A 13,180-nucleotide genomic window follows, 5' to 3' on the forward strand; every position below is an offset into this window, starting at 1 on the left:
TCTTTTGCCGGAACACCAGAACATCGCAGTTATTAATGGGCGCTTGCAGAATGTCTACGGAGACAAAAAATAAATAAATAAAAAAATAACGTGGGCGAGGCGTCTATCATCACCGCAATAAGGTTGTGTAAAGCTCTCCGATGTCCCGCTTGCTGGCTGGCCGCACACAGCAACGAAGGACTGTCTGTGCGGAATTGCATGCGCGTTGCGAGGTTGATCGTGACGATTTTTTGTCGAACATCGTCACAGGCGATGAAAAACGGGTTCACTACTTCGAACTCGAAACAAAACGGCAGTCCGTGGAATGAAGCCACACCACCTCTTCTCCGAAGAAAAAAATTCAAAGCCGTACCCTCAGCAAGTGAAGTCGTGGCGACGGTCTTCTGGGACTGTGAAGGGTGTTAGTCTGTTTCGTGTCCTCCCTCATGTTCGACGACCAATTCTGAAGTGTATTGTACTACCCTCAGGAAATTGAAGAAACGACTTCAGCGTGTTCATCGCCACAAAAATGCAAACGAACTTCTCCTTCTCTAACACAACGAAAGGCCTCACACAAGTCTGCTCCCTCATCCACTCTACCACCCGGATCTCTCATCTTCCAACATCCATCCGTTTCGTCCTATGAAGGATGCAGTACGTGGATGACAGGGACGTTATTCGTGCAACAAGACGTTGGCTTCGATGTCTACCAGTAGACTGGTGCCATCCTTGCATACAAGCATTCCCAGCAAGGTGGAGTAAGTCTGTCGCATTGAACGCAAATTATGTTGAAAACTGGGTTTTGCAGCCAAAAGAGTGGGGGATCATATCATTCAATTCGTACATTTAAATCGTACATTTAATTCAACTGATGCGGGAATACAAATAATCTATGATGATCCCATAAAATGGCCGACAAATTTTCGATCCGACACAGTTTGCTATAAACTTGTTGAACGAGGCCCACAGACGACTGACTGACTAAAATAGTAACTACACAGATGAGGGAAGGCACTTCTCTCCAAAATGTTTTTTTTTTTTAAGTTCTACCAAACAGTGAAAAAGTAAATTTTGGGAAATAAGGTTCGATCCGAAATAATAAGCTGTTAAAAATGCTAAGTAGTGCTCCATTACTAGATTGTACTACAGAAACGGCGCATTTAGAACAGAGTCAAATTATTAGGTAAATCTACATTAAGAATGGAAACGTTCAGTAGAAGACAATTTTGTGGATTTCATCGTTAGTGATCAAAAAACTGGAAAACGGTTACCGAAAAAAGCACTGAACAAATTGAGCAGTCATGGGTTGGACATTGAATACTGTCGTGGCCAAAGCTTTGGTAATAGTTCGAACATGGCAGGAAAATACGAAGGCGGTCAATCACATATACGCCAAAAAACGACCTTGCTAAATTTGTGCCCTGTACAGCACACAATGTAAATCTTGTTGGTGTGGCTGTGTCAGGGCTAATGATTACTTTTTTGGGAATAGTGATGCAGTTTCTCAACTATTTCAGCAGCTGTACTTTGAGGTGGGAGGCTTTACTCGATTGTCTTAAAACGAGTCTCAAGAGACACTGTGGCACAAGATGATCTTCTAGGTGTCAAGCTTCAAGCTGTGACAGTTCTTCAGAAGAATGAAGCGTCTGTGCACAAGGTGTTACAAGATATAACCAACAAGAGACAAGCGGACCTCTGAAAAAAGAAAAAAAAAAAGGACGCGTGACGAAGGAATTATCCCAATGGGACGGACATCAGTAGATGTGATGTGAATGTACAGATAAACAAATGATTACAATTTCAGAAAAGTTGGATGATATATTCGAGACAAAAAGCGTCACAAATTGAGTGGGTAAATAACGCGTTGGTCCACCTCTGGTCCTTATGGAAGCATTTATTCGGCACACCTTTAATTGATAGACTTGTTGGATGTCCTCCTGAGGAATACCGTGCCAAATTCTGTCCAATTGGCGCGTTAGGTTGTCAAAGTCTCGAGCTGATTGACGAGCTCTACCCATAGCGCACCAGACATCCTCAATTGGTGAGAGATTTGGCGTCCTTGCTGGCCAAGTTAAGATTTGACAAGCACGACCTGTTGGGTTGCCATTCATGAACAGCATTCTTGGGCGTGTTTTCCAACAGGATAACGCTCGCCGGCATAGTGCTGTTGTAGCCCAACATGCTCTACAGAGTGCCGACATGTTTTCTTGGCCTGCTCGGTCACCAGATCTATCTTCAACCGGGAACATATGGGACATCATCGGACGACAGTTCCAGTGCCATCCACAACCAGCATTAACTGTCCCTGTGTTGAACAACAAAGTGCAACAGGCACGAAAATCCATCCGACAAACTAACATCCAGCACCTGTACAACACAATGCACGCACATTGGCAAAGCTGCATTAAACATCCTGGCAGTTACATCAGTTAATGGACCAGCATTTCACGTTTGCAATAGTTTACCTCGCGCTTACATTAACCTATGTTCGTGCAATGTTAATCGTTTAAATATGTTATCTAGACAAATGTATTTTCAAAATTTCATTACTCTACACTAATCGTCTTTTGATGCTGCGATTTTTTTCCATCAGTGTATTTAAAGGGGAATTGTTGTTATCAAAATCCACGAAACAATATTAACCAGTTTACTTCAAATTCTTACACGATACTCTAATAAACGTTTAGACAGACACAAGCTAACAAAAGCCTCAAAAATTTCTTGACTTATTTTCTTCACATTTTTACATGATACTCTAATAAATGCGCAGACGTATATATGCTACATATCTTTAATATATATGTGGTATATAAGTATACGCATACTGTACAAATGGGAAAGGTTGTTAGCAAAAAATCTCGAAAAGTTATTGAGCGATTTTGTTCAAATTTTTACACAATCCACTAGTAAACGTTGAGATGGACACAGACTACATATTTTTAATCTGTATGGCATATAAATGTATACACTATATAAAAAGAAAAGTAGAAGGCAAATATCTCGGAAAGTTCATGACTTAATTACTTCAAGTTTAGGGCCTATACACCATACTCTAATAAGCGTTTGGATGGGCATAGGCTATATATTTTTATATATGATTCATAAATACGTATATATACTATATAAAAGGAAAATTTCGTTAGCAAAAATCTTAAAAAGTTCTTGACTAATTCATATTTCTACACAATACTCTAATAAGCGTACTAAAAGACATAGACTACACATTTCTTATGTACATGATACATAAGTAATTTATATAATATATATATACTATATAAAAGACAAGCATTGTTACCAGAAAGCTCGAAAAGTTCTTGCTCAATTTATTTCAAACTTTTCACATAATAAGCACTAAGACACAGGATCATCAAATATGCTTGTGACATGGAGGGGGTCTTTCCAGAAAGCCTAATAGGATGATGCAGGAGAATCAGAAAATTACAGACCTGTGAGTATTTTAGCAACAACAGCAAAGATCGTTGAACGTATTCTGTACAACTGGTTGATGAGGTTTTTCATAGCACACAAAATATTACCCAGAAGTCAACATGGTTACCAGAAAAATAAGTCCACCACTGAATACTACGTGCTAGATGCTTTTGACAAGGAAGAAACTACAACAGGGGTATTTTTTGGCCTATCTGAAGCAACTGACCTAGTAAAACACGAACTACTTCTGAAGAAATTAGAATCCTTTGGGATCAGAGGTACTGCACTTCACTTGTTGAGACCCTAGTTGACAAACAGGTATTAGAAGGTGGAAATATTAGATGAAAAAGGAAATAAATTTTGTTCAGATACAAAGGAAATTACACATGATGTGCCACAAGGAAGTGTACTTGGGCCATTACTCTTCATTATTTATGTAAATCCAATGGCACCCAAAATAAGACAAGGCTTTATGCTGATCATACCAATATTGTAATGAAGGCTGCAAATTTAGAAGAATGTGCTCTAAATGCTGAAGGGGTTCTTTGTTATCTTGATAAATGGTTTTTCAATAATAGATTAGTACCAACTCACAAGAAAACCAATTTTATCTGTTTTAAAAACAACACAACCAAACAAAATTTGTTAGAATTAAAAGTTAATGGCAACAGACTTGAGCAAGTGAAAATTCAAAATTTTTGGGTCTCCTCATAGATGACAAAATGACATGGTCAGAGCACATCAGTATCGTACACCATAAGCTCAACTCGGTTTGTATTGCTATCAGGAAGTTAAGTGAAATTGCCAACATGGAAAACCTGATAAAATATTACTACGCACAATTTTGTTCCATTATGTCCTATAGGATTGAAATTTGGGGAAGTGCATTAAATATGAATAAGATCCTTATTATACAGAAAAATGTCATCCGCATAATGACAAGGCAAAAGAGGTGTACCACTTGTAGACCAAAATTCAAGGAACTGAACATCCTAACAGCAGAAAATCTCTACATCTACAGAATTCTAACACTCACAAAAAAACACAGCAATCTCTACCAAACAAATGAACAGGTACACCAATATGAAACTAGGAATTGCCCGAAACTAAGGATAATTCAGCATCAAACCAGCTGATATGAGAAAGGGATTACATACATAGAGAGACACCTCTGTAACTGTCTTACAAACATCATCACGCAAATAGAGAAATGAATGAATTTAAAAACTGTATTAGACAAATATTGACAGGAAATCCATTTTATTCAGTGCAGGAATTTTTTGACCAAAACATAGTTATGAATAAATGAATGTATGATTATAAACTTTTATGATTATAGACTGACATGATTATAAACACTTGTGATTTTAACATGTAATATTATTAATCTTTATTTTAGTATTAATTTGTAAGTATATAGTAATTTTTAACTATATACACAAACTTTAATGAACTCTCAACTTTAGTGTATAGGACTGTTCAGCTGGAGAGAGGCTACTTGTTTTTTACATATATATTTCATATTAATATACGTGTAGTATATAAAGAGGAAATGTTGTTAACAAAAATGTGGAAAAGATTTTACTAGTTGACCTCAAATTTTCACACGATACTATAACAAAATTAGGACAGCCTATATATATGATCTATAAGGGAAATGTTTTAGCAATAATGTCAAGCAATATGCTCTACAGTGTCTCCGTTATCATCAGAAGGGTTTTGGAAACTCCATGTTGTGGTACTGAAGCACATGCAAAATTTTTGTGTACATAAAATCCGGTCTTAGGTGTAAAATTAGTTTTGTTTTATTGGCCTACTGTAGCAAGAAAAAAACGGAACCAGAGAAGAAATGCACAAAAAAGGATAGTACGCTCCTGTTTTAAACGACTCTGACTGAAAACTGGAGTACCAGTTACCTCATCCTACGTTCCTCAGCACCTCTAAAAACTTTCACAAAAATGTTGGCATGATACGCTATTTGTATTAGCGCCTTTTTATGCGGTGAAAGAATGAGACAGAGGCAGTTGGAAAGAGACGGAAAAGTAATAAATACTGGGAGATAGCAGATAGTGGTTGTAAGTAATAAATACTGGGAGATAGTAGACAGTGGTTGTGGTATAGAAAGAGCGAAAGAGATAAGTCCATTGTGAGAGAGAGAGAGAGAGAGAGAGGGACACAGTGGCAGTGGAACACATTTGACGGTGACAGAACATTGCACGGAAAAGAGTGAAGGGACCGGCGTGAGTGGACGAGGAATAAAGAGAAGGAGAAAGTGGAAGTGGCTGAAAGCCAGTGATGATGAGAGACAGTTTATGACAGAACGAAGAGGGGAGAGATAGTGACAGTCAGAAGAGACAGCATCAGTGGGAAGAAAGAATGAGAGAGTAGCAGTAACAGAGAGCAAGAGGGAGACAGTGGTAGTGAAAGAAGACAGCAGTAGTAGGACATAACGAAGGAGACTGTGGATTTGAGAGAGGAGTCAGAAACAGTTACAGAGGCACGAAGACATATTGAGTTGAGCTGAATGAGTGAGTGAGAATTGGCATGTGTGAGTGGTTGGGTATGAGTGACATACGACGATCAACAAGTGGCTGTGAACGAATAACAGTTAGGGGAGCTTGTGGGGGTGAGATGTGAGTTACATGTTAAAAAGACTGCGAGTATGATCGCATGCCAAAAATTTCTGAACGTGTTGAGGGTAGAATGAAGCAGCTGGTACCCCACTTTTCAGTCAAAGTCTTTTAAAAAAGTAGCATATAGCCTTTTTGCGCTCTGATGGGAGCATTTTTCCGCTGGTCTCTGTGCATCGTGAACATAGTTTGCGTGCTATACATTCTGTGCCAGCGCCTTTTCTTGAAAACTGGTAGTGCGTTTTTGTTCAGATGAAGTGCGTTCGAGGCAGTAGTAATGAATGGAATGATCAACCTCACATTACCTAGAATATTCTGGAAAATGTAGGAAATGTGGTCAACTTCAAAACTTCAGATGCTAAGACAGTCCAAAAGTAGAACTGAGATCAACCACAAATCTTCTTATTTAAAGTTGTGCATTACTGGTGATTCTGTAACACAGTGGCGACTTCTTTTAAATGGGCACTTAATGCAGTGAAAGAGGTGAGAGTTAAAGAGAAACAGAGAAAAGTTTGACAATCATTTTCCTTAACAAGTATCAACAGACCAGCGAAGTTCACCCCTCCTGAAGAGGTAAGTAAGATCACCAAATAAACAGTGACTTGTTCCATTGTATGGTTAATTAAATGTGTCAGATCTTTCTAACAGTGGCATTACAAAAGCAATTATTTATTTCTAGTATCTATACCTGGACGGCTCCAGTTTATCCATAAACGACTTACGGTCACTAGGCAAAGGAAACTTCAAAATAAAGGTGAGTGCAATGCATACAGAAGCAGGCGATTCATAACTACCGAATTACGATTTCAAGGATTAAGTTGTGATATTTTCCGTCTGTGCGCTCTCTGTCTTATTTCTTTCACTTGTAAGTTCATCTTGGTTCCCTTCCATTTCCGTACGTATTTTGCTGTAGGAAAGCTTACTGCAAAGAGCAATTTTTTAAAAGCAAAACCTCCACTATCCATGGGCATGTTCATCAACACACCACCAGTGCCAGCTGCCATCCTGGAACTTTTCCTGTTGCATCAAATTTCCGATATCACCTCTTCTTGTCTGTAACTTACTCAGAGTTCTTAGCCAGTCCTGATTCAACATTTTGTAACATCCTCTTTTCAGTGTTGTCGCTTAAATCAAACATCAAGCCAAAACCTATATTATTCACTCTCTTATTTTGTGTTATTGTTGTCAGTCGACGTGGGCTCCAAGGCAATAGATAGTTTGCTTTGAACTTTTGGTGGAACCAAGAAATAAATGTTATCCAATCTAAAAACCGAAAAGATGTACAGTTTTGTGCGTATTCGAACAAATACACTAGAAGATGAAAGAAACGACGCAGCACCAAAGAATAACCCAAATGGGATGGAAATCAGTCGATGTGATGTACCTGTACAGTCAAACAAGTGATTACAATTTCAGAAAAACTGGATGATTTCTTCAAGAGAAAGGGCTTCACAAATTTAGCAAGTTGGTCTACCTATGGCATTCATACAAGCAGTTATTTTGGCCTGGCATAGGTTGACAGAGTTATAGGATGTCCTCCTGAGGAATATCGTGCCAAATGCTGTCCAATTGGCGCACTAGATCGTCAAAATCCCAAGCTCGTTGACCCTGCCCATAATGTTTCAAACTTTGTCAATCCAGAGACCTTGCTAGCCAAGGAAGGGTTTGGCAAGGATGAAGATAAGCAGTAAAAATTATCACCGCATGCAGGTGAGTATTATCTTGCTGAAATGTAGGCCCAGGATGGCTTGCCTTGAAGGACAACAAAACGGGGCGTAGAATATTGTCGATGTACTTCTGTGCTTTAAGAGTGCCACAGATGACAACCAAAGGGGTCCTGCTATGCAAAGAAATGGCACCTTACCCTGTGCCTTTCTTTTACCTCTTCTGTGGTTTCACTTCTGTTTTAATCCAATATCTAGCACCTTTCAGCCATCTCCATTATGTTAAGGCCTGTGAGAGGAGTGAGGTGGGAGTGAGTGAATGAGTGTCATTTTATAGGTTTTCTCCTCACTGCATGACAACAATTTTAGTCATTTTATCCACATTTGTTTCTTTTAATATGTTTAAGGGTGCTTATAACCTCGGCATTGGGTACCTGTAAGCTCCAAACACACACACACACACACACACACACACACACACACACACACACACACACACACACACACAAAGAAATGGCATCCTCAAGCATCATTCCTGGTTGTCGAGCCATATGGCAGATGACAGTCAGGTTGGTATCCCACCGCTCCATGAACTTAACTAATTTGCCTGGAAATCAGTGCACTGAGACTGATATAGCAGTGTTCAAACATATTTCATTGAGGAAACTGACAAGGAAAGAAGTTAGTGTTCAATAGCCTGTGGACAATGAGGTTATTCAAAATAAAAAAGGGAAAGAAACAAATCCATGAATTCTGCATAAGGTGCCTACACATTACAATAATTTAAAGGTATGTGACAGGTTCTCTACTTGTGACGTCAACTACACTCATGCTCATAAATTAACGATAATTGTAGAATGTGGTGCCACACAATGTGGCATTACACAAAACTGGCACTAATAGCATAGGCACATAGGGAACACACACGACGCAGATCTTTAAGTCCACGGTATTGGTGATAAGTTGAGAAAACCATCCTGAAACACATGTGCTACAAAACGCCACTGTTTCCTGCGCATGACCCCAACATCAATATGGGATATGATCACCATGCACATGTACAAAGGCCGCACAACAAGTTGACACACTCTGGATCAGTTGGTTGAGCAGCTGCTGGGGTATAGCCTCCCATTCTTGCAGCAGTGCCTGTCAGAGCTCCTGAAGTGTCTTAGGGTTTTGAAGATGTGCAGTGATATGTCAACCGAGAGCATCCCAGATGTGCTCGATGGGGTTTAGGTTTGGAGAACAGGCAGGCCCCTCCATTCACCTGATATCTTCTGTTTCAAGGTACTCCTCCATGATGGCAGCTTGGAGGGGCTGTGCATTATCATCCATCAGGAGGGAGGTGGGACCCACTGCACCCCTGAAAAGGCAGACATACTGGTGCAAAATGACGTCCCGATACGCCTGACCTGTTTCAGTTCCTCTGTCAAAGACATGCAGGGGTGTACGAGCACCAATCATTATCCCACCCCATACCATCAAACCATGACCTCCATACAGGTTCCTTTCAAGGACATTAAGGGGTTTGTATCTGGTTCCTGGTTCATGCCAGATGAAACCCCGGTGAGAATCACTGCTCAGACTATACCTGGACTCATCCGTGAACATAACCTGGGACCACTGTTCCAATGACCATGTACTGTGTTCTTGACACCAGGCTTTATGGGCTCTCCTGTAACCAGGGGTCAGTGGAATGCACCTTGCAGGTCTCCAGGTGAATAAACCATGTCTGTTCAGTCATCTGTAGACTGTGCGTCTGGAGACAACTGTTCCAGTGGCTGTGGTAATGTCCTGAGCAAGGCTACCTGCAGTACTCCATGGCCGTCTGAGGTCACTGATGGTGAGATATCGATCTTCTTGTGGTGTTGTACACTGTGGACATCCCGTACTGTAGCGCTTGAACACATTTCCTGTCTGCTGGAATTGTTGCCATAATCTAGAGATCACACTTTGTGGCACACAGAGAGCCCATGCTATGACCTGCTGTGTTTGACGAGCCTCCAGTCGCCCTAGTATTCTACCATTCATAACGTCATCAATATGTGTTTTCTATGCCATGTTCAACACACAGTCATGTCTGAAAATGTCTGCACACTTACTCGCTGCACCATACTCTCACATGCACCAACACACTTCTGCGTATGTGGACTGCTGCCAGTGCCACCGTGCGACAACCACAGGTCAAATGGACCGCATGGTCATACCCTGAGGTGATTTAAACCCACAAACCACCCACCAGAACATTGTTTCACCATGTACCAACATTATCCTTAATTTATGAGCATGAGTGTATCTCAATTCAAGGCCTATTATGTACAAGGCTGCATAGTGATTAAGAGAATAGCCTTGTACACTCCTGGAAATTGAAATAAGAACACCGTGAATTCATTGTCCCAGGAAGGGGAAACTTTATTGACACATTCCTGGGGTCAGATACATCACATGATCACACTGACAGAACCACAGGCATATAGACACAGGCAACAGAGCATGCACAATGTCGGCACTAGTACAGTGTATATCCACCTTTCGCAGCAATGCCGGCTGCTATTCTCCCATGGAGACGATCGTAGAGATGCTGGATGTAGTCCTGTGGAACGGCTTGCCATGCCATTTCCACCTGGTGCCTCAGTTGGACCAGCGTTCGTGCTGGACGTGCAGATCGCATGAGACAACGCTTCATCCAGTCCCAAACATGCTCAATGGGGGACAGATCCGGAGATCTTGCTGGCCAGGGTAGTTGACTTACACCTTCTAGAGCACGTTGGGTGGCACGGGATACATGCGGACGTGCATTGTCCTGTTGGAACAGCAAGTTCCCTTGCCGGTCTAGGAATGGTAGAACGATGGGTTCGATGAGGGTTTGGATGTACCGTGCACTATTCAGTGTCCCCTCGACGATCACCAGTGGTGTACGGCCAGTGTAGGAGATCGCTCCCCACACCATGATGCCGGGTGTTGGCCCTGTGTGCCTCGGTCGTATGCAGTCCTGATTGTGGCGCTCACCTGCACGGCGCCAAACACGCATACGACCATCATTGGCACCAAGGCAGAAGCGACTCTCATCGCTGAAGACGACACGTCTCCATTCGTCCCTCCATTCACGCCTGTCGCGACACCACTGGAGGCAGGCTGCATTATGTTGGAGCGTGAGCGGAAGACGGCCTAACGGTGTGCGGGACCGTAGCCCAGCTTCATGGAGATGGTTGCGAATGGTCCTCGCCGATACCCCAGGAGCAACAGTGTCCCTAATTTGCTGGGAAGTGGCGGTGCGGTCCCCTACGGCACTGCGTAGGATCCTACGGTCTTGGCGTGCATCCGTGCGTCGCTGCGGTCCGGTCCCAGGTCGACGGGCACGTGCACCTTCCGCCGACCACTGGCGACAACATCGATGTACTGTGGAGACCTCACACCCCACGTGTTGAGCAATTCGGCGGTTCGTCCACCCGGCCTCCCGCATGCCCACTATACGCCCTCGCTCAAAGTCCGTCAACTGCACATACGGTTCACGTCCACGCTGTCGCGGCATGCTACCAGTGTTAAAGACTGCGATGGAGCTCTGTGTGTATGCCACAGCAAACTGGCTGACACTGATGGCGGCGGTGCAAAAATGCTGCGCAGCTAGCGCCATTCGATGGCCAACACCGCGGTTCCTGGTGTGTCCGCTGTGCCGTGCATGTGATCATTGCTTGTACAGCCCTCTCGCAGTGTCCGGAGCAAGTATGGTGGGTCTGACACACCGGTGTCAATGTGTTCTTTTTTCCATTTCCAGGAGTGTATTTGGGGAGACTAAGACCTAAATATTAGTCCAGCCAACATGAGTTTGGTTTCCTGTTTTCCATTTGAATGATTTTCAGTAAATTCTAGGATAGTTACTCAAATAAGACCACAGTTTATTGTATTCCTCTCTGCTGTCCTTGCTGTTGACTGCACTGCATGCCTCAGTAGACATAACCTACTTTAAAAAAGCTTTGCACCACCTATGTACACTGTCCAGTAACCTTAATGTAACCATCTGTCAACAGCCTGAATTACCACCTTTTACACTCCAGACCACAGAAAGAGATGCAGAAAGAGAGATAGTGAGGTCTGGAAGGTACTGACAAGGATGTGGAGCAATGCATGTAGGGGTGAACATGGTCCCCAGGGATAGAGTCATACATGTGTTTATCCATTGTGCCTTCCAGAATGATGAGATCACATAGGGAATGCATCAAAAACATTCCACGGGTCGTAATGCTCTCTCCTCCAGCCTGGACCCTTCCAGTGATGATCCAATTACCATCTGTCTGATGGAGCATAAAATGTAATTCATCTGAAAAGGCCACCTTTCGCCATTCAGTGGACATCCAATTACAGTGCATGCAAATTCCAGCCTTCATTGCTAATGAAGAGCAGTCAATGAATCATGTGCCTGCTGCAGAGACGCATACACAGCAGCACTGGGTGAATAGTCATTGAGGTGATACTGTTGGTAGCCCCTTGGTTTATCTGGACAGTCAGTTGCACAACTGTTGCACATCTATTCACCTGTGTGCATCTCCACAGCTGTCAATCAACCCTAGCACCTATGGCCCATGGCATACTACATATGCCTTGATGCTGGGTTTAGATAGTGCCATTTTGCCACGCATGGTATACTTTGACAATGGTGGCATGCAAACAGTTTACAAACTTAAGCCATTTCAGAAATGATTCATCCCTTTTCTGAAAGCCAATGATCGTGCCCTTTTGGACGCCACATAAATCACTCGTTTTCTGTGTTACAGCAACTACCGCACTGTTTTCCACATCTCCCTGACATGCTTTATATTGCCACCACTGCTAGTGCTGCCACCTTATGCCTGAGGGTTGTTATTTCACTTTGACATCGAACATAGGTCACATTAATGTAAGTGGACACCGTATATGTGAAAGTGTGTGGATGTAGATTCAAGGAGAGCATGGAAAGAAAGAACAAGGCTTATGAATAAAAAAAATGTTCAGATGGGTGCATCATTTTACATCTGTAGAATCAAAATCTGCTGCTGAGTTACATTCAGTACTCATTTCATTTCCTGTTCCACTCATAAATGAAATAAGGAAAAAATTACTATCTACAGGCCTCTGTATGAGCCCTAATTTCTCTTATCTTGTCTGTATGGTCCTTATGCAAAATATACATTGGTGGCAGTAGAATCAGTCTGCAGTCAGCCACAAATATTGCTTCTCTAAATTTTTTCAACACTGTTTTGTGAAAAGAATGTTGTCTTCCATCCAGGCATTCCCATTTCAGTTCATAAAGCATCTCTGTAATACTCATGTGTTGACTGAACTTCCTGGTACCAAATATAGCAGCACCCTTGTGTATTTCTTTGACATCTTCCTTTAATTTGACATAGTGGGGATTCCAAAAGCTCAAGAAATACTCAAGATCACACAAGAGTTCTATACATGGTCCCTTTTGTAGATGAACTACATTTTTCCAGAAATATC

At 42.1% G+C, this 13,180-nt stretch overlaps 1 protein-coding gene across 1 annotated transcript in view; it reads left to right on the forward strand.

Moving 5' to 3' along the window:
* The window catches only part of LOC124722003 (histidine ammonia-lyase-like), a 233,334-nt gene that overhangs the window by 91,041 nt on the left and 129,113 nt on the right, over positions 1–13,180 (forward strand). Inside the window, exons 4-5 of the mRNA XM_047247177.1 lie at positions 6,584–6,611; positions 6,718–6,792. Of these exons, the coding sequence (XP_047103133.1) occupies positions 6,584–6,611; positions 6,718–6,792 (103 nt within the window). The remainder of the gene's footprint in view (positions 1–6,583; positions 6,612–6,717; positions 6,793–13,180) is intronic.

The sequence above is a fragment of the Schistocerca piceifrons genome, chromosome X (genome assembly GCF_021461385.2).
Source record: "Schistocerca piceifrons isolate TAMUIC-IGC-003096 chromosome X, iqSchPice1.1, whole genome shotgun sequence".
In the NCBI taxonomy this organism is placed as follows: Eukaryota; Metazoa; Arthropoda; class Insecta; order Orthoptera; family Acrididae; genus Schistocerca; species Schistocerca piceifrons.